This window comes from Pogoniulus pusillus, chromosome 15 (genome assembly GCF_015220805.1).
Source record: "Pogoniulus pusillus isolate bPogPus1 chromosome 15, bPogPus1.pri, whole genome shotgun sequence".
Lineage (NCBI taxonomy): Eukaryota > Metazoa > Chordata > Aves > Piciformes > Lybiidae > Pogoniulus > Pogoniulus pusillus.
In genome coordinates, this window is record NC_087278.1 from 11,610,604 (window position 1) to 11,633,473 (window position 22,870).

Below are 22,870 nucleotides of genomic sequence, written 5' to 3' on the forward strand. Positions count from 1 at the left end.
CATGTGGATAGCTACAGATAACAGCTTCTCTCTGCTGGCCCTCTTCAAGGACATTTTTTCCCCAGCAGCTGTGCTCCTTATCAGAAGGACCTAACATTACCCTTCCTACTTTCCTTATTTCAGACTGCTCAATTCTGCCCAAACCCCAGCAACATACATTAGTGAGTTGTGTACAGAAGCACTGGAGCTGACTGGTAGCTCACTTGAAGTTAATCTCCGTCAGCTTTGAATGCTCAGACTCATCTGTGCTACAAGACTTGGAGAACTTCCTAAAGTATTCTTACCAAAAATGTTCATAAAGTTCCAGTCTGGACTCAGTAAGCATGCTTTTTAGTATCACTTCTTAGTTCCCCTTCTAATTTTAGACAAAGCAAAACAACTACCACACAAAAGGTTGCAAGATGTGGTTGGATAGCAATTACACAGCCACCCGGGCACAGGGATTGCTATTTCTGAATCCTCTGAGGTCCAGTAACGTTTTAGCAGGTGTCAGCTCTCTGAACACTGCACTGCTGACTGTTTACAGACAAGGATGACCATTTCCAGGGTATACAATAAGTCTAACTGCTTCCTGCCTGTCTAGGTGTCCTGAGATATTGCTGCAATGGACTGTTTGGGCAGAGCATTGAACCATGCCCCCAGGAGCCACCTTTTTAAGGCTCCAGTTCAACTTACACCTGAAACACAGGTGTAAGCATGTTTAAACATTGACAGGAAAGGAACTAACAGAACCACAAGGGCAAATACCTTGTCTCAGTCCACTGGTAGCAAGCATGACCACAAACTTGTTTGTTCATTAATGCAGAAAGCTCAAGGAGAGCTGCCCTTTGTCAAGGACTGGCGCAAAGGAAGGGTATGTAGATTTGTGTTTTAAAGGGATATCTCAGCATTCAGAAAACACTAAACTCCAGAGAACTAATGAACTGGAACCTCTCCCAATACGAGAGGCAGTGTGTAACCTGACCAAAATCAGCACTTTCAGAAATTACTGTTAGAAGACTAACCATCGGGGATAGGGCTGGTAGAAATGTTTCTGGAAATGCTTTTTCTTGTCAGCAAATGTGGCTTTACTTAAGTCACTTTTTTTAAGGGAAGAATCAAATTCAGCAAAATTGCTTTGATTTGTTTTTTGTTGTTGTTGTTTTCCCCCTCAGAAAAGCTGAAGCTAATATTCAAGCCGAATCAGCACTTCTCTTCCACTGCACTTGAACTCTAAACTTTTAATGAATCCTTCAAAACACTAGATTCAGATGCATCAGAATCACTAGAAAACTACATGCTAAAGACTGATATTTTCATTTTACCTCACAGTTCAGACTGAATACATTTCTGCTATTTCAAAAGTGTTCCATGGAACAGAAATGTTGACCTTCTCCAGAAAGTTTCTAGAGCCCTCTGTATAAATCAGGTGACAACAACAAACTCTAATTGCAGAAGCAAGAATAAATTCAAAAGGTTCCCTTCATATTTTTTTTTTTCAGAAAAGGCAGGTAAATAGACAGCAATGGAAGGTGCAGGTGCTGAGAACTGGCATCATTTCAAAAAGTAAGCCATTATCCCCTATTGATTTCAAACAGTATCTAAATTAAAATAAGCATTCAACATCAGAGACCAGTCCTTTAATTCACTATGCCAATAAAAGCCTGTCAACACTGCAGGCTGTAAATGATTGTAGACATACTGGAGCTATCTTTAAAAGCAGCCTAGGATACCACACATTTAACCTTTTCCTCAAGTAAAACCCTGGCCTGCTGAGTGCTTGTACTTCAAGACTCTAGGCAAGTCAGCAAGTCAACTCTGTGACAAATGCCTTCCTACTCTCTTTTTTTCCTTTCTAGCCATTTCCAACATTTTGAAGCAGCATTGTTTGATTGCAGGCTGCTTCCTGAAGCAGCTTCCTTCAACTGCCTGTTGAACCCAGTGGGAATCTCTCCACTAATTTTAACTGGAGCAGGATCAGGCCCAAATTAAGTAGTGGTGGAATTCTTAGACTTACAAACTGAACAGCTGCCTCTGCCTTTCCAAAAGGAAGTTACTCCTGCAGCTGTTTTCCCTAAGTGCCCTTGCTCCAAACTGTAAGCAAGCTGTAGGGAAGGGGAGAAGGTGGAATTTTAATCACCCATTAAAAAGCAGTATGGGCCACTGCGCAGCAGCTCTTTCAGTGCTGCTCAAGCAGGGTCACTGCTGCCAGGCTCAGGCAGGCCTGAGGGCACGGGAAAAGTCCTCTTCTTGTTTTCACATCTCATTCACAGAATGGATAACGAGGGGGAGGGAGAGATCAGCTTTTGGGTTAATTAGCACCATGAACAGACAGCTGCATTGTCATTAAAAGTTCAAGAAGTCACCAGGGTCATCACTGAACTGCAAGATGTACACACACGCACACGAGGCACACGTCTAAGCCTGGGCTTTTAGTAGCCTCGCTCGACTCTGATTTTCCACTACCCCAAGGGAAACACTTTGAGTCAAGAACACTGAACTGTTGTAACTCTAAGAAGATAGGACAAAGGCACTCCCTCTGAATAGCAGTTGTTCATCCCCTTGGAACCGCTTCATTTCACACTCAATATACCAGCTAAGAATAGTTACAAGGCTTCTTTCCCTTGAGAGAAATCAGAGGTGTGGCTTACCAATGTACAATTTCATGTCTGCTTCTAATATTCTGTGGGATAATCAGAAGCCAGTTAACAAAACCAGGCTGTTGGTGCGCACCATTGCCTTCCACTCCTTCCTTCTGCAACCAAGGAAGCTGAGAAAGTGTTAAGTTTGCTTTAGCAAATCCAATAATGTGCATATCTGAATAATAATGAAAAGATAAACCCTGTAAAGTGACAAGGACCGCTAGCCCCAGAGTCACAAGTTGGCTTAAAAACAAAAACAACAAGTCATCCAACTATGCAAAACAGCCACAGATTACATTCTTATTGCCACAGCTTGCAGCAACATTTTCTGATAAGGGACTGGAGTGAAAATGCATCAAGACAAGCAAGGATTCCCCTGCCATCTTCCAAACAGGGCAGGAAAGAAACCCAACCTTGAATAGCTGAAGCATTACTGCTTTTGCAGACAGCAGACTGGCATTGCCTGATCCTGTCAGCTGCAGCTTTGCATGCAGTAGACTCTAAAACAAAACCAAGACTGAAACCACCATCATTATAATGAAATCTCATCAAAATGTAGCTTTTCTTTTCTGTGTGAAAGGAACAGAGATCCTGCTTGCCCTTGCTATTAAATTGGCAGGCAAGCACATAGCTAGCTTACGAGTGTATAGTTCCATTCAGTGCTTGGTCTTTGCCAGGCGAAATTGCTCTGGGAATAGAGGAACAAGATTTTATTATTATTAACTATTAGAGCACTGTTGGTTCCAGTGTACATATTACTGACTTTCAGTATTTTTGAGGCCACCACTGTTGCAACAACCTTAGTAGGGATGTTCTCATAAGGGAAAAGAAAAAAAAGAATAAAGAGATATAGTCCAAAGTTCAGTGGAGAAAAAACATGCATCAACATTTTGGTTCTAATTGTCCAACTGAAGATAGGTGCTGTGAGCTGTAATGGATTTCACCAGAGAAGGAAGTCAAGGAAGGCTGAGCAGTTCCTCTCAGAAGACTCATGTGAATTCTTCCCTCTCACCAGGGCTCTGGGTATTAGTTTTTTAAAGACAACATGCCTTTTCTGTGTTTTTCTGCAGTGTAACCTAGTGGTTCTGCCTCAAAGCAACACCACAATATTATTTCAACATCAGCTTTGGTTGATTTTGCCCTCTTGGTCCCACATACACATATCATGTGCTGGAAGGAACCCTGCCATGTGCTAAACTGACGATGGCTTGATGAACACATACAAAGGCAGCACAAAAATGTGAGCCCCGAGGTGTGCTAAGACAGTATCACCCTAGGGTCCTGTTCTGCTCCTTCTCCCATCTTTCTGTAAAAAAGGCAGCCTACTCAGGATGTGTGTGAGCAATGTTGTCAAATTCAGGAGAGGGAAGCTCTGAACGTCACAAAGTTTACATCAATGGCCCAAGCTTCCATGCCAAACAGGAAAACAGTCTCTGAGACAGAGGGAAAAGAAAGGCTCAGTGCTTTCCTTTACGCTACCTCTTCCAACAGCCATTAGTAGTGGAGGAAATCAGGATGAGAGAAGGATGTTCAGAAACAAACGTGAGATTTTGCACTGACAGGAAGGAACCTATTGGCTTGAAAACTTTCCGGTACTAGTGAAAGCTTTGTTTCCCATCCAGCCAAACACACAGGTGCTGTCTGCTTCACTCATGTTACACTACTTCTTCAACCAGTTTAAGCGTGGAATTGGAACAAGGGCCAGTAAGGACCTGCTTCCCACTTGGCTTGCTGCTTGTTCAGAAGTGTCAGTCTGTTGGAAATGACCATTCTCCTTGTGATTAAGTTGGTTGTGGTACTCCAGCAGGCTCCTGCTAAGTCACACAGCACAGGGATTCCTATGCAGCACAAGAATTTGTTAGTGCTAGCTTTATATTTCCATAATTATTTGGTGTCAGGAGAATTCTCAGACAAAACGTAAGTAAATACATCCTGCTGACCTCCTAGCCAAACAGAAAAAGAGCAAATGAGAATACACTGGGAAGCTCAAAAGATAGCTGCAATTTAGAATGCACGTGGGAAGTAGATGAGACATTCATACTGATAACAAAAATAGACTCCAGAGTTAAAATAACTAATGCCTTAAAAGAGTTTTGGAAAGAGCTTTAAACTGCAGTCCGAATCGGTCTCTAACCACAAGACATTAAGATGACAACCACAGAAGGAGGCTATGGGAAAGTAAAAGTACATCAGGCTTCTGGGAGATCTATTTTATTAGCATCAGTAGTCCAGCCTAGCTGGATGATGCACATAACTCACTATCACAGATTCAGCTGCAGGGTGCTTGTTCCAAAGTAAAGGTGTTAAAGGCAGCATACTGATAAGGGTCACTGGCTATTTGCCACCGGGTCTAGTCAGTCTCTCTGAACGAATACTGTTCCATTAAAACTTTCCTATGATAATCTGAGGTCTCTTGAAGTGACACCAGGAATTCTCTCTGATACTGTAGAATCCTCTACTTTTGTGCTTCTCTGCAAACTGTTACACAGTGGGGGGGAAAGCAGGACAGCTGCTTAACTACTGAAAATACACTGTCTGTAGAAAAGATGGAAACAGACATTGAAGTCTCCTTTTCATCTTGATCCTCTAAGGAAATAACCAACTAAGTCCTTAATCCCCTACCTCCTTGGTAAAAAGAGCAGGGGAAAAATAAAGAAAAAGAAAAAAGGGACAGGTGCTGGTCTTCATATTTAAAAGTGAAACAAAGGGCTTAAGAACTCATCCTGCCCTTACCCCCAGCATAATCCTTTGCACTACTGAGGCTCTTGTGCAGGAACTGCTGCTCTTTTCTTCCCACGCTTCTTTGGGTTTGTGATGTTTGCCCTGTAGGATGCTAAGGCAGGGCCCTGTATTTTGTGGCTACTGAAGTACTGTATATGATGGCTCCTTAAGTGCCCCAAGGGTCACTTCACTGAAATAAAACTGGAGAGAATTGAATTGATTCTCTTCACTTCTCTGCATTTAAGACATTTGTTGTTGCAGGTGCTATACTTTTCCATACAGTGTGGTCCTTCCACTAGTGTCTCCTGCTCCTTCTCAAGCCTCTTTTCCCCACCCTCCCTTCTCCCAAATACCACAATTTTTCAGCTTTTCACTCTGTGCCATGTATAGTATATTATTTATTGGAGGAAATTGTTAACTTAGAAACAGCCCCATCTGTTCTAGACCAGAGAGGACCTTGCTAAACAAGGAGATGGTTTCGTTCTTAAATGATTCCTTTCATTTCACCCGGGAAATTTAAAAGGGGGGGACCCAGCAACCTCACACTTCAAAAGTTAAAGCAGAGGACCTAGCAACTGTGCACTTCACAAGAGCTGGCCTAAAGGCTGTTTCATACTGTCACCTCAGTCCCCTTTAATCTGAAATGTGCATTTCTCAAGACCTATGAAAGGCAGGCAGGATATTTATAGCAGTGTCAAAAGGGGCAGGAAGTAGGAAACTGGGGTGGGTGTTTGGAAAGTGTATGAAGGGCTTACAGCAGTGGAGCCAGCTTCGAACTCCTTCCCCTGAAAGAAGGTTCAGCTGAAGGAGAACTGTCTGGGGAACAGCTGGTTTTCTACAGATATCCTCTGGCTCTCTCCTCCTTTACCTGCTGCATTTCCAATGCCAGCCGTTTCCTGCCTTTCAAAGTCAAGTGGAAGTTTTTCATTCTGTGGGTTTCCTGTCTTGGTATAAGCAAGTTTATCTTTTTTTCTTTTTTCCCTTGTATTTTAACTCTTTGGGGACCAACGACAAAACCTACTCACTAGAAGGAGAGCTTTTTATTTACAGCTGACCCAGGAAATTTGAGAAGGTGGATGAAATGTCAGAGGAGCAAGATCTTTGCTTGTTTGTGTATTCACTTAGTATGAGAGATTGAACTTGTTATCTGAACAAATGCTTCAGTGCTCTTCTATAGAAAATTAACAGACTAACATCATACCAGCAGGCCTCATTGCTGCAGTAACACCCAATACTGAGGGAACCAGAGACAAAAGGAAGCAGATGTTGAAGTCTCCATACAGTAATTACAATGGAGCATGAGGGAGTTAAAACTCACGTCCTTCAGTCTAGGCCAGCAGAAGCTTGTGTCATTTTGAACATTGCCCTGCAGAAATGTACTCCTGTTTCCTGTGTGCTGTTGTGAGATTTTCATTCATTTTGAATGAACCACCAGGGAGCAAGAAGTAATAACATGCTGCCTTCATGCTGTTGCACCTGGTGCAGCTGTTACTATCTGTGTAAGCAATGTGCAAGTTCGATGCAGTTTATACCTGCTTTGCTGCAGTAATGGTGATCATGCAGGCCAACAGAAAGTCAAGGAATTAAGGGAAAAGTATTTTCCCCTCAGGTATCCCTACAGAGTCTTTTAATCAGGAGACTGGATGAGGCACTTAGTGTCAGGGTCTAGTTAATTAGAAGGGGTTAGGTGAAAGGTTGGGCTCTGTGATCCCAAAGGTCTTTTCCAACCTGTGATTCTGTGGTGGAGTCACCATACCTGGAGGTGTTAAAGCAATGCATGGCCATGGCACTCTGGACATGATATAATGACCATGGTGGTGTTGGGATGAAGGTTGGGCTTGATGATCTCAGAGAGCTTTCTCAACCAAAACAATTCAATGGCAACACAATACTACTCCCCCATAAGCTTTCAGTTCAGCCAAGTACTTAAGCTCACCGTGAGCAGAAAGAAGCAGCTAAACAGAGGAGCACAGGCTAAGGAGGTCCAGCCAACACCTATGGGCAATGTTAGAGTGACCATCAAGCCTCTATTCTATGTAACCAGGGGGCCACCAGGCCCCATGGCCTTTGAGCCCCTTCTCATTCACCCAGTGTGCACTATGGGGACTCACCAGCAATGACAGGAGGAGGATCACTCTGTCCAGTTGGGCATGTCTTGGGGTTTCTCCCTTTCCTGGGCTAGATTACAAAGGAGAGTGGGTAGGGAGGGCAAAGTGGTAAGATCTGGGATGGGGGGAAGACTCCAAAAGAACCCAGGTGCTCTGGGTTTGGGAGAAAACATGAGGAAAAGCCATGCAGGGTGGGAAAAGGAGGTGGTGCTGAAAGGAGGGTGATGGAGAGGAAAAGGATGGAGATGAAGAGAGAAAGATGAGGGGAAAGAAATGAGATTGAGAGGAAAGGAGGAAAAATGGGGGAGAAGTGGGATTAAAAAAAAAAAAAGCAATAAAAAGGGTTCCTGCTCTGGCAGGAGTTGGACTAGATGAGCTTTTGAGGTCCCTTCCAGCCCCCTAACATTCTGTGGTTCCTCACTGGGCCCTTTCACATACCTTTCTTTACCTCCCCAATAGAACAGTTCTAAGCTCTTAAGAACCAGCAGGGTTGCAGCATTCTGAGACATTAACAGATGGGTAGCAAACAAAGTTTGTGGATTGCTTTGGAGTGTGTATTTTTGTCCAGACTCAATAACACATGTGTGTGGAACAACAATGGCTCTGGCATTCGCACACTCTCCTTTTATTTCCTGACTGCAGTCAGTCGGGTTGCTACATCCTATGTATCAAAAGTACCTAAGACAACATGTTACATCTGGCTTAACTTACCTTGCTCCTCCTGCTGCACAACCTGAATCGTTTTCCAGCTAAATTGTACTTTCCTTGTAACTTGGCCGGTGAAAATAAAAAGGAGCCCAAGCCCTCCACATACACCCATGCAACCTGCACTTTCTGAGGGGCTGTTGGAAGGAAATTTGCATTCATCTCAATAGAGGAAGGCAACAGCTTTGCTAGAGTCCAGGGTAAAGTGCATGTGCTCTGTCCATAGGCAGGCCACTCAGCCAGGGGTTTTCAAAGCCTAAGGCTTGATTGCCACTCAGAAATTAACATGCTGCAGGCTGTTAGACATCAATCAGTAGAGCATCTGATTGTTATACACGAGTTCTCCTACTTATATGCTCCCCAAATCCACAGTACCCATTTACTCACCTTGCTCCACCTTGGGCAAGGCTCACACAGTTTCAAACGGGGTGGCCTATCACATGTCAGTTAATTTCTCTTATCTTGGACTACCTATATTTAGTTCTTCAGCAATGCCACCACATAGATTTCCCCTTCCTCCAGTAACCCTTTGATGCAAGACTATTCTTTGAAGGGCTTCTGCCACTCTTACAGCTCTTAAATACCTTCCCCCATTGATCCTATTACTGTGATCATCTTCTTCCCCAACCTGTAACAAACAGAAGCTTTCAGAGCTGAGCCCACTGATGCAGACCACTAATTCCCAACTAGCACAACCCAAGACCTTATCCTGGAGTTGACAATGACCTGCTCGACATTGTTCCCAAGAACTGCTTTCTGATGCATTTCAGTCCCAGAAGGGACACCTCAAATCACCTCATTTCTTCCTAAAATAAAAAAGAGGTTTTACATTTCAAGCAAACCACAGCTGATATTTGATGAGGTTTGCTGTTATTTTTTACATATGCACCTCTTTGCTATTTAATTTGAGGTTTACTGTCTGTATACTGTTTCTAAGGACTGAAAATGCCCTTTGGAAAGGTCTAATATAAACACTAGCAGGAATCTGGACTATTCATAGTCAACATTCATTTTGCCAGCTCACAACTCAAGAGACTTCTATCTTGTTTCCAAAAGACTCGCAGTACCTTTTCTAGCTTGCAGTAATTTTGAATAAAAAAAAAAAAAATCAGAGTTGTGCAAAAGTGCTTGCATTTTTATGTTATTAGACACTGTCAGTTAATGCACTAAAACTTCACTCAGGTCACTCAAGGGAACTGCTTCACATTACAGTAGAAAGTTAAGGGGTTTTTATAATTACTGTTTGAAGTTCGATAGTGTTCAGAACATTGATCTTAAAAATCCGAAACCATCAAGCCAAATCCAGCTCTTGACACAAGATGCTGAAATTCTGCTGAGACTAGTGGCACCATACCTGATTTACAGAATATAAAGCTGGTCCAGCATTTCCTTTCCATATCCACAGACAGGTCAGATTTTAGATCTAGTATTAGAGGGTGTGCTAGCTTGAAGCAAGCTAGAGTGTTTTGGTGAGAAGGACTAGATTATAGACTGTAAAAAGAAAAACAATGGTGATGTGTACTTCTCTCACAGACTTGCTGAGAAGTATAGGAACAAGAAATAAAAACATTAGATAACACTCTCGCCATCACTCTCGCTGGGGCTGCTGGCTGAGCTGCATCTCTCTAACTTCACCCTCCGTTTTGGGCTAACCCACTTTGCTTCTTAACCTCTGGTCAAACCTCTATTTTCCCTTGGGACTGGGGTAAGGTTCAGAGGGGTAGGGGAAGGTGAAGGGGTGGTTAAGAGCCCCTCCTGGGGACTCAGGTTTCTGGGAGGGGAGTTGTGTTTCTGTATTACCTTTTACCTTGTATATTTCAGTCTATAACTGTATATACTGTAAATATCTGCTTGTACATTTTGCTAAGCTGTAAATATAAGCTTCATTCATATTTCCAGAGCTGGCTGAGCCTAGTCTGGGTGATTTCTAAAGTGGGGGCGGGGGGGGGGGGGGGGGGGGGGGGGGGGGGGGGGGGAAACACCCAAACCATCACAGAGGGTATAAATTCATTCTCTTTGGTCTCATTTACCCCAGGCCCAGCACCAGCCTAATACTTTCACACAGAAGAAATTTTAAATTCAGTGATCAACCATATTTTCTCAAGTATTCCAAAGCCAATCCAGTTTAACCCTTAAGTAAGAACCTAGCCCATTATGGGCAAACAATGGTGGCAGCAAAGTCAGGAGTGAGCAGAGCACCAGTAATTTTGATGTGCTCTTTTGGTTAGATGCTATAGAGGAAGAGCTCTGGTATTATTAATAATAAGGACCTAGCAGCATGCCTTCCTCCTCTGTGCTCCAAGTACTCAGTGTTACCAAAGAAGCTGGCACTCAACTCTATTTGCAACTAGTCCTACAAAGGTGAGAAATAGTCAAGACAATCTTACAACAGTTGCAAATGAGAGAACTGCTCTGATCTAATTTGGCTCAGAAAAGGCTACCTAAGGTGTAGTTAAAGAGCAGTAACAGTCCAATAAAATCACATGAGTACACTTTCAAATGGCACATGTGGAAATTCTTCAGAGGTTTAATGAACTCTGCATTTACTTAACTAATTGGTGCTTGAAGGCCAAATTTTCCTTTCTTGTCTCTTACGTTACTTCCCTTTCACCAGTATAATTTAAGTTGCTTCCCATTTATAACACCATCTAAAAGTCAGAAACACACTCTCAAAGTCTACAGCAATAAACAGTGCATCAACAAGGGAACCCTCCCCCCCCAAAAAAAAACCCAAACAAACAGCATAACAACACCTCAAAATTAAAAGGCAACTCAACCACACACACTGCAGATATTGTTATGACCGAACTTAGTCCCTCAGATTAGTCTGGTTCAGAGCTGACAACAAAAGTGTGCCTGGCCTTGCTACCTCTAAACCAAGCTGTCCTCTCAGGCTTACTGGCTCTTATGGACTTTTGGAAAACAGCCAGTGGGTGTTTCATTTAATGGCAACACCTCCTACCCAGGCCAAACAGGCTCCTTTCTTCAGTGATGTACACTTGGCTAGGCTACATGAGAGCACCACATGGTCTTGGAACAGTGGAGAATAAGGAATATGACCTCAGACAATATTGTTACATGGAAAAATTAAGTTTCAATTACTTTAAAATTCAGGTGAGGCCAAAGTGACTCAATAAGTGTTCCTACTAAAGATTCTTTATCCCACCCACCATGGCCATCAGTGGCATTATGCATAAGTACAGAGATCCAATTCATCAGATTCCAATCCGATTGCCATAGCTAAGGGACCCTGGAACAGCAGAAATAACTGTTTAGTGTCTTGGAAGATGTGAACTCCACTGAAGCTGTGAAAGAATGTGTCACCTTGTGCCACTTCTCCTACAGCAAAACAATCAAGTCTGCTCACCCTGAACAACAGGCATGAACAAAGCAGGCCCTCCCCAACCCCAGATGTAAACTGCTGCTAAGTTAAAAAGTGTTAGTACACTTCTGCTAAGTTAAAAAGTGTTAGTACTGCATATGGCTGTAGATAACTATGCTCCCACCAGCCCACTTCTTCCCACAAACACTAGAGAAGCAGTTGACAGGTGGAAAGTTCTCAAGAACAGGTGGGAAAGCAGTGAAAAGAATGCAAGAAATTTCACCATAAAGCAAAGCACTCTAAGGCTCAAGGTTAGACCATCTGACTCTCTGCTAGCTCAGAGGTCCTGGAATTACTTCCTGCAGGACACCTGGAGGAGCATATGCAAAAGTAAAAACACACCAAAGGAGCCTTATATACATTCCTCACTACATTGTCCAAACAGGAATTTCCACCACATTTATTAAAATACATCCTTTTGGAAAAGTGACAAACTCCAGATCCCACAAAGGAAACTCCCTACTCTGCTATGAGTTGTAATCAAAAATAACCAACCACCAACCAACTTCTATTTTTGCTCCTATTAAATAAGGCAATTCAGTTTAGAACAGCTAACTTGCTGTCAGAAGACGTGACCAAGCTCAAGGAAAGAAGATATGACCAGGCACAAGAAACACCCTCTTTGAGCACTCTCTTTTACCATCAACATTGGAATTCCACAGAAGTTAAACAAATCTCCTCAATTTCTTCCCATGTAAAATGGAATTCAATGCTTCTCAGATTTCCTTCTTCTAAAATACCTCAAAGGGAAGCTCAGTCTAAAAATGAAAACACATCATTACTTCCTCAACAGAAGTCTGATTCCAAAGTGAATACAGCACTTCTGCTACCATTATCATGACATGTAACTCATAAGTTTGGTTTAACATTCAACTCAAAAGACTGGTACAATAATTAACTGGAGCTGGCTTATTTTAACTTTTACATTAATTTGGCAGACCTTACTTGCCTGCCTTAAAGGATAAGGCAGCACATGTGACCTCACTACAGAGTCTGTATCAAGGCATAGAATACAATTTCAAAGTTTCACGTATGATCAAGTTGTTCTGCACAGGATCACAGGATGTCAGGGGTTGGAAGGGACCCAAAGAGAACATCGAGTCCAGCCCCCCTGCCAGAGTAGGACCATACAGTCTATCTCAGGTCAGAGGAACACATCCAGATGGGCCTTGAAAGTCTCCAGAGAAGGAAACTCCACAACCTCTCTGGGAAGCCTTTACTGTAAGGGGCACAGAACAGTGGAACAGAAGTCCTCCCTTGTGTTGAGGTGGACCCTACTGGGCTGCAAATTCCATCTACTGCTGCTTGCCCTATCACAGGGAGCAAGTGAGATGAGCCTGTTCCCCCAGCCTTCAGATATTTATAAAGAGATATCTCTGCTAGCTTATTAGTAAGGTGGAATTATCAAGTCGAGAAAAACAATGAAAGAAAAGGAGCAGGTTTTAAATCAGATGATTAGACACTGGGCCAAACAAGCAGGAGCTTCCTCCTTCTCTGCTGTTTCTTGCTCTTCTCATACCATATTCTCAGTTCAAAGGAGGCTAGCCACTACAGGTGTCATGAACTCAGTGTTATGGATACAGCAGGATGGAGAAATGAAGGCTTGATTAGCATTGAAGGACACAAAGATCTTACCTTTACCTCCCCAAATATTGCCAACTGCAACTCACCAAGAGAGGAGTTATTTAGGACAGAGAGGGACATTACCCACCAGAATCTTTGTTGAAACAGGTATTTCTTCCCCCAACACAAACTATAGAAAGGAATGTTATTTTGAGCTGCTTTGAACTTGAGTAAGAGATAGCTTTTAGTGCCACAGCTCTTTTCTGAAGTATATGCACAAGATGAAAGTGAGATAGGTATGGAGTGGACAAAGTACTTTACTGCTGGTTTGCCTCTCTCTCTTTTTCTCCCAACCTTTTTTGGGGTTGTGTTTTGTTGTTGGGTTTTGATTATTTTGTTCCATTTTGGTGGGGTTTTTTTGAGGGGGAGATAAGGCAAAGAGTGGACCAGGAAGGAGGTGGTTTTTTTTGCAAACTCATGAGTGTAACATTCAGCAGCCAAGCTCAAAAGTTCGTGCTGCTCCTGCAAAAGAAAAGGACAAACAAGTCCTTTTCATGTTAGCTATGTCCAGCTGGAAATGTCACAGCTTTGTCACAATGGAACAAAGCATGCCTGGTGTCTGTTCTTTCAAAAGGTCTCTTAATTCAAACAAAAGAAAAATATTCACATCTGGAAGGGGTCATAGGCAGGGGGCAGGAGTGGAGGAAGCAAAGTTCAGATAGCAAGTCATAGCAGTTGCTGTTTGTCTACTTATTGTACTGACTGTTCTGGCACTTATTGATCCAGTTAAAGAAAGAAATCAAGAGTTAAAACAGCAATTTTATTATTGATTGATCTCACAGGGCCAGATGAGACACACCTCTTCATTTCAGCTCCATTCATCATGCTGGAACACTCATGCTGAGTGAAAAGACCCCTTGTGAACAGTCTAGCAGTAGTCCTTTCCCTTCGTTTCCCCCCCCCCCCCCTTTTTTTTTTAATAAGGGAAAAAAATACATGTTGTGTATGGAGTCCAAGTTTCCTTCAGAAGACCACGACCTCCACTTTCAACCAATGTATTTATTGAAACCTTGCCCTTCCCAGTGGGTTTATTTGACCATCTGTTTCTGTAAAGATTAAAACCATCTAATGACTGAAGAGGTGGGAGGCTGTATCAGAACTGTGCCACAGGGAGATCAAAACTTAAATGTCTACTCAGATCAGATTAAAGGAGAAGAGAATAAACTTGAGAGTAGGACTTCATTGGCTAGGCATGAAAGGCCAACAGTAAAAGCTTTCATTACACTTCTAAGTTTTCTCCTTCTTCAGAAACCAGTGCTTCTAAAGATGAAAAACCTCTCCTAGGCTGCCACCTAGCTAGTTAATATCTTGTATTGTCTTAAGAGCTACTTTAAAAGCCTCTTTTGCTCCAGCCCCTACTGCACTGACTCCTCCCTTCTGAGCTGATATTTTGTCAGTGGTTTCAAGAGCGATAAAAACTTGCTGCCAAGTCCCTTTCTTCCCCACAATGTGTTTTATAACCCAGCGTGTAGTTTAGCCTGTCTAAACACTGCACTAGTACACTGCCATCGGTTTCCATGGAGATGGTTAACTCCTCCAGAGCCAGTAAGCTTCAGTGTACCTTTTGCCCTTCCAGCACATGAAGAACATGACAGCAGTGAGTAAAATCAGCCTGCAGAAACATCATCACATTTTCCAGAGAGTTCTAGCAAACCTAAGGATATACTTTTGCTTCTGCCCATCACATAGAGTTGTGGTCTAAACCAAACTTGCATTAAGTCAAGTAGAATGCTCTTTCCCCTTGTGCTTCTCCTCTATTGCACTGCCATGATGTCTGAAAGCATGACAGCCTTACTGACATAAACTTTTCTGAACACTATGTCCTAGAGCAAAGCCAAGGCATGAGATATAATGAAGAGTCCTGAACAGAGAAAGGAGAAATGAAGGAGGTGACTTCAAACTCAACCAGACAAGCAGAGCAGGAAAGAGAAACTTTGTGCCCTAGAGTTTAGAAGCACTGTTACATGAAACTTCATAGTGTACCATAGTCCTAGTATGCATGTAGCAAACCTACACTGTCAGCATGTATTCATAACAAACAGCACCGTTTAAAGAAGTTGAATTAAACTCTAACTTAACCTAATATAACGTGACCTAATCTGAGCAAGTAAGTAGACCTTCTCTCAAAATACAGGTGCTGAAGCTCACATGCTGTCATCAGCTTTAGCTGTGCACAAATCATTCCCCAGTCTCACTTTGCAGAACAGACACCCTCCCTGGCAGTTGCCACTTGGGTGGCACGCCCATTGATCCAAACAAGGTGCCCAGGGAACCTTGAACAATGCTGCTTTCTGGAAGTATTCCCCAGTATAAAACTGTTTCATAAATATTTTCCAAATGATCATCACTGAAGCAAACTGTAACCTTCTCAGCACTTCTAATACGTGCCTGTAACAGTATGCAATGTTTTTTGGTTGGTTGGGGTTTTTGGCATTCAAGAGCAGACACACTATACAAACCAGACATGAATAATCAGGCATAACTGCAGCTTCTGTAGAAGAGTTAAAGGCAAGCCAGAGATGTTTTGTGGTGAGTAAGCTTAGCTAGCTTGAGAGACTCGCTGGCCGGAGTGATAGCAGTGAGTGTTCTGCTGTCCTGAGAATCATTTTCTATTTGACTCCCATACTAGTTGCCTGGAAGACTTCTCTGCATATTCTGCTTGAAGACAGTACTCTGTGAACACCAGCACTGCAAAGTCCCCCCACCCTTTTTACACTGCTACTAAAACAACCCATGGAGGGGCAAGAAGACTTCACTCACACAGTCCACTCATGATTGCTGAAGTGACAGCTGGTATTTACTGTTATTTGGACATGTGTCCACATAACTCAAAGGACACCACTTACTGATTTCATATACTTTGCCACAGGGCAGTATCTGATTAACCATCCTTGGCTACAAAACAAAGAACTTAAGACCAGATTCTCTATTACCTTCTCAGAGATTTTGGGTGTTCCCCTTGTCCCCTGTTTAAAGTTAGTGAAGTCCCTGAGGGATGCCAAAACCCATAGCAGAGAATATCAAGCAGAATCCAGTAAAAAATGTGCTCTCCAAAAAGTGCACATTTGCACACCTCCCAAAGCTGCAAAGATCAGAACACAGCAGGCAAAAAGCATGGAGACACTTGCTACCTGCCGCTCCAGCCCTCCCTGAAGTTACTGGTGCAGCACCACAAGCCTCACCTGAACTGCACCTTCCAACACCAGCAACTGCAGTTGGTTTCTTGGTTTCAGAGAACTAGTCCTAATGTCCTAATCCTATCTCCTGTTATTTGTCACCAAGTTGTGAAAGAAATGTTGTCTGCCCATACCTCCAATTATGGTTTTGGCTTGTTGTAGGAAACAGGCCACTCTTATAGTTGCTGATTTCTTTAAAGCATTTCTTGGAGGGGCTGCTGCCACTGTCATGTAACAGGATCTCCCACCACAGCACACCTTCACTCCCCACCACCTCTCAGAGGTCTGCCACCACACACCTCTCTTCTTCGCACCCCAGATGCACGCAGAGCCGTAGCACACGCTGAAAGGTGAAGTCATCCCTCACCATTTTAACCTACCCTTCCTCTGGGTTCACAGAGTGACTTCTAGGGCCAGTGCTTACTTGTGGTGACAACACAAGTGCTGCGCGCACCCCCTCGGGGTCTCGCAGAACTTTCCAGGCGCGCAGGCTTCGCGGCAGCGGGGCAGGTGCCGCCTGCTCACCAGAGGAGCCTCGTCTCTCCCTCGCGGAGCCCTGTCGGCTCCGACCGGCGGCTTCACCCCGCGGTGACTGAAGGGCGAGGCGAAGGCGCCGCCTGCCCGCGGTACTTACCGATGTCAGAGTTGCAGAAAGCGTCCTGCGGGTGGATGGGCACACAAGTGCAAGCCTCCACCACCAAGTCACGCAGGCTCCAGCTGCAGAGGAACACAACGAGGAAGCTCAGCCACGCCGTCATGTTGCCCTCCGAGGTGCCTCCTCACTTCTGCGGAGCAGGAGGGCAGCCGCTGTTTCGCTCGCCTCACTTTACTCTCACTTCTTAAGAGCCCACGCTCCAAGACCTGCCTGCCTCCTCACACCGCTCTTCTCATGCTCTCGCTAGCTTCAGCAGCGCAGCCCTCGCTCGGTGAGACAGTACGAGCCTGAAGGCACAGCAAGTCTGCAGCTCTCAGCGGCCAAGGAGTTGCGGCACGACACCGAGCTGCGCGGAACTGCACTGCACCTCGCAGGACCGATACACGGAGGAGTTATAGCCTCGATCGCGCCCTCTCGGGCTCCGGGGGCGCCGCCTCCCCAGACCAATGGGAGTCCCGCATTACCTCATCGGAGGGAGAGGCCAGCGGCCCGGGGCGGGGCCGCGGATTCCGCGCCTTATACGGAATAGTGCGGGGAGCGCCTTGCGGGGGGTGGTGGGGCAGGTAGGCGGCTGTTGCTGCTCCGAGAAGTTCTCTGTCCCCTGCCTGTGTCCGTTCCAGCTGCTCTGAGAAGTTCGCGTTCCTCCGCCGACTAGTGTCGCTGGGGGAGTCCAGACTCTTAAAAGCTAGTTGTACCTTCGAGGTATCAGCGACTTTCTGCCCCCTCCCGCCGCCGTCTGCGGCCCCGAAAAGCCCCTTGCCGCCGTAGTTAGTACCTGCCTCTGCCTGCCACCCCGTTCCGCAGGGTAAGAGGCATCCGGAAAACACACGCGGGATTCGTGGTTGGCTTGGACAGCTCGGGCTGCTTCCCTTGAAAGCTGCTCGTCTGCCTGCAAGCTTCTTTGAAAGTGGAAGAAGTGAAATAGCATTCTACAGCGCTTTCAGAAAGCGACCAGAAAACACAGGAGGAGTGGGTGCTGCATGTGGCTTCTTTTCCTCTTTTAATAGGCTGTGAAGAGAAGATGGAGGAAAAGAAGAACATCTAGCTGAACTGTAAACCAGGATTTTGTCCTATGGTTTTTAACCTACTCAAATTCTTCTTCTCCTCCTGTCACCCCACTGCCGTTACTTCTTCTCAAGGAGGCTTTGGGTCAGAAAAGGATCAGAAACTGCTAAGACCAAGCTGGAAAAAGAAGTCTCATATCTACACACGTGCCCCCAACACCTAATCTCAAAATACATTTTAGCAGAGCATCTTTAGTGGAATGTACACAATAGTCCTGTTTTATTTTTCCCTTATCTCCTTTTGGAACTGTAAATTTCTCTCAGCTGTAGAAATGTAAATGTTATAGAAGAGCTGGGACTGTAAGGAAGCAGACTGCCAGCTGCAAGATACAGACAACCTTATTATCCTGCAAAGGAGACTGAGGGGTGATTAATCACGGTATCAAACCAGTATATATAATGTCAGAGTACTTTCCATGGGGTTTACAAGACTTAAGCATGTCTACTTATAAATTATGCTGGTATTAAAGGCCAGGGACCAGCTGTCCTAAATTTCTAAATAGTCAGCTAAGTCTTCAGATTTGTAATTCCACTCCATCTGGGTGAAGCACAGCCTGCCTACACCTTTTCTTTAATCATACCATCCATATAAAATTAAAGCCTCCAGTCATATGGAAACACAGGCTTTTATTTGGAGCATCAGTACACGTACACAAAACTTCAAGATGGGTGTTGCTAATAGAGATCAAGGTCACAATGCTAACAGTGGGAAACACAGGTTCCTGCCCTTGCTGTGACACAGACAACCTGTGTGGCAGCTTTATCTTACCTTGCTTCAATGGGATGAGATTTAACAAGGCTAAGTGCAGGGTTCTACAATTTGGCCACAACCACCCCAAGTAGTGCTACAGGCTGGGGACAGAGTGGCTGGAGAGCAGCCAAGTAGAAAGGGACCTGGGTGTGCTGGTAGATAGTAGCTGAAGATGAGCCAGCAGTGTGCCCAGGTGGCCAGGTGGCCAAGAGAGCCAATGGCATCCTGACCTGGATCGGGAACAGTGTAGCCAGCAGGACAAAGGAGGTTATTCTACCCCTGTACTCAACACTGGTCAGGCCACACTTTGAGTCCTGTGTCCAGTTCTGGGCTCCTCAATTCAAGAGAGATGTTGAGGTACTGGAATGTGTCCAGAGAAGGGCAACGAAGCTGGTGAGAGGCCTGGAACACAGCCCTGTGAGGAGAGGCTTAGCGAGCTGTGGTTGTTTAGCCTGGAGAAGAGGAGGCTCAGGGGTGACCTCATTGCTGTTAACAGCTACCTGGAGGGAGGCTGTAGCCAGGTGGGGTTTGTCTCTTCTCCCAGACAACCTGCAATAGAACAAGGGGACACAGTCTCAAGTTCTGCTGGGGGCAGTATAGTCTTGATAGGAGGAAGTTCTCCCCAGAGAGAGTGATTGGCATTGGAATGGGCTGCCCAGGGAGGTGGTGGAGTTGCCATCCCTGGAGGTGTTCAAGAAAAGATTCCATGAGGCACTTAGTGCCACGGTCTAGTTGATTGGATATGGCTGAGTTATAGGTTGGAGTGGATGATCTTGGAGGTCTCTTCCAATCTGATTGATTCTATGATTCTATATGATGGAAGCTTCTCAGGAATGTGTATTGGTATTGGTGAGCATACTCTAAAAAATGGATGGTGTCAAGGTGCTAATGGGTCATATATACATATATAAATATATAACATATGAAGCAGGGTATTAAACAGGACAAATCATTTAGGCATGTTAGTGTCTGAATCATTTGACTCTAAATTGCAATATGAGAAACGTTATGCAAAAAGCTCCTTAGGTACTTGGGCAGTCAGCTTAGGGTACTACAGCTGGAGCTGAACCGTTCAGATTGGACTCTCATTTCAGTCTCATGGGATGCAAACAAGAAACGACTCCACTGCTCTCAACAGAGTAATGCAGAAGAAAAATGAGGCGTGCCTGGCACTCTCATTTTTTATTTTGTAGTTGTAAAATGTTTGATCTCACCACCATCATGATACACCTGGTCTAGCAACATCTCAAATCAGTACCTGAGAGAAGTGGAGTTATTCCCTAACCTGACACTGGTGTAAATAAGAGTGAGTTTGGCCCACACACAACTTGATTATAATCACAGTTCCAGCACCAACTCCCTTCACTCTCTGGCCAAGTAACTCCTCCGAGTTATGTTTCTTCATTTCTGTAATAACCACTTTCTTGTGTGTTCTGTGGACTAGCAAGCTGAATGCTTTGTAACAAGCTTTAAAAGTGCTGGGTGCTGTGCAAATGCTAAGAATTACAATACACAGATGCAGGACACATTCAGAGGAGATTAAAAAGCAAACCCTTCCATCATCTTCTCAGTTTCTGAAAAGGGGGAGGAAGGGGGCTGGAAGTTATATTGGGCCCTCCAAGCCATGGCAGTGAGACCAACTAAGCTTCTTAAAGCAAGACTAAGTTTGTGTTGATTGCAAGAACTACTTCACTTCCCAGATATAACCCAAAGAGTGCAAATAATACTCAGGAAAGCTCACTCTGGCCAATGCCCTGCTGGGAGGCCTTGGTTATATCGTTTAACCTGCCTATACATTAATTGTATCAGCTATAAATAGAGATATTGTATATTATCCTCTGTGAATATGTATTAGATACTTGATGTTAGCCTGTCTCCTTTGAGACTTGCCAGTAAAGTCCGCTCTGGAAGAGCCAGGATGGGTTTCTGAGTGTTTACATGAGAAAAAATTGATAACATCAACACAGAAAGTCTGTGAAGGTACTGAAAGGAGTATCTTATAATTTCCTCCTCACTGCCCTATCTGTGTGGGAGAAACTGCAAAGGGAAGAAATAAAATAAAAACCAGCAGTCAGCTCCTTCACCTAGGTGAGGCTCTCAGCCTTATGTGACCATAAAATACAAATCAGAGAAAGAAAGAGAAAGTAGAGACCGTGATCTTCATATGAGAAAATCAGAGTTCACATTTGGTTAATGTTGCCAAATAAAGAAATCTGTGTTATTCCAGTCCTCCACCAAGAGCACACTGTTGAACACAATTAAGGATCTCTCTGCTTTAGTGAGCAGCCCCACTGCTCCATGCTGTGATCGTGTCAGATCCCACAAGCTAAGCATGACTGGGCTGGGTCAATAGTTGGTGTGAAAATTGCCAGGGAAACCATGTCCTGCAGGTGTTGACTGAGCAGAAGTGGCCTGCCCTCCATTCTGCATGGATGTGTGGAGACAGTGCTAGGGGGCACTGCACTGCAAGAGATGGTTGCTTTTCTGGCAGATGAGGATAGATTCCTCACAACATCTACTAAAGAACTGCCTGTTTTGTAAAGGAAAGATGTGAAGTTAAGTGTCTCAGTTAAATTGCAGGAGCGAGAACTACCTTATGCTCCACAGATATTCACTGCAGTTTACAACAGGAGCATATTAACGGCATCATTTTCCTTCCACAAGTCCTGCTTGTGGCTGGAAAAGACTATCGCAGAGCTAGCTGCAGAGACCAAGATAAAAGCACTTTGGGATATTCCTTCAAGAGACATAAGATGTTGCTGTAAATGAACTAAGGACATATTTGCTTCCTTTGTCATCACATTTCTTTGTGAGGGATGCCAGCTGCTTCAGAACAGACAAAAGCATCTGCATGTAAGTAGTAGAGAAGGGGCTTCATCAAACTACAGGAACTTGTGGCCAGAGAGAGAGAGAGATAGGGAGGGAGGGAGAGAGGGAAGGAAGGAAGGAAGGAAGGAAGGAAGGAAGGAAGGAAGGAAGGAAGGAAGGAAGGAAGGAAGGAAGGAAGGAAGGAAGGAAGGAAGGAAGGAAGGAAGGAAGGAAGGAAGGAAGGAAGGAAGGAAGGAAGGAAGGAAGGAAGGAAGGAAGGAAGGAAGGAAGGAAGGAAGGAAGGAAGGAAGGAAGGGGGGGAACACACACACACAATGAGAAAGAAAAGAGAGAGAGAAAGAAATACCCCAGTACTACTACCACCACCAGGAAGAAATCCCCGACATATGTAGTGGCTGAACACTCCAGTTCATCACCAGACCTCAGCTGGCTAAAACTGAACATGAAGTCATGAACTGAATGAAGTCAGAAGATTTCAGCCTGTGGTGCAAACACTCCTGCCATCTCCTTAACAATATATTAATTTATAAAGCTTCAGAATTGTATTACGGGCATTTTTTTCCACTTCAACTTTTTAACAGTAACTTGACTTGATTCATAAGTATGGAGTCCTGCCATTAGCGTTCTAAATTATCCACCTGACAAGTTGCTCAGAATCCTTCTTTTTGTCCTAAAAACTTTTCTTGAAGTTGATGATTCTCATATCTTTTATATGAGCTCAGCATCATACCCTGTAGCAGATTCCATTGGTTTTCTCCTTTTATACAACAGATGGGAAAGGATAGGGCCTTTTGGAGCTACCTGATGTCCTTTTTGACAGCACACCCATGCCATCTCACAGAGACGTCATGAGTTGCCTTAGCAAAAGATTGATTCTCCTGTTGCCTAATTTTATGTTTCCTGTTCAGAATGTCTTTTTTATTTTTACTGAGGCTGTCCTTCAAGAAATTTTTTTGTTTAAAATATTTGTGTTTGCTATGATTTATAAATGTGAAAAAGGACAAAAAAAACCCTCCATCTCTAGTAACTCCTCCATTTTATCAGTGGACTTCATATGCTACTTAAAATAAGAGTCTTCAAAAATGTCTTTGATTCTATAAATATATATTTTTTTTAAAATCGTTTGATCTCTTTCTCTGAGGATGCAAAGGAATTACGTCACTTTCCTGTCTGCAGGCCAGACATAGGTAACACTCTGTCCCATTCCCAAGCTTTTAATTACAGATACACCATTA

General features: G+C 44.0%; 2 protein-coding genes across 9 annotated transcripts in view; one reads left to right on the plus strand and one right to left on the minus strand.

Moving 5' to 3' along the window:
* Positions 1–17,380, minus strand: part of TIMP3 (TIMP metallopeptidase inhibitor 3) — a 43,455-nt gene extending 26,075 nt beyond the window's left edge. Inside the window, exon 1 of the mRNA XM_064155378.1 lies at positions 16,971–17,380. Coding sequence (XP_064011448.1) covers positions 16,971–17,094 — 124 coding nt within the window. The 5' untranslated portion in view covers positions 17,095–17,380. The remainder of the gene's footprint in view (positions 1–16,970) is intronic.
* SYN3 (synapsin III) overlaps positions 1–22,870 on the plus strand; it is a 276,823-nt gene that overhangs the window by 164,073 nt on the left and 89,880 nt on the right. The window lies entirely within an intron of this gene.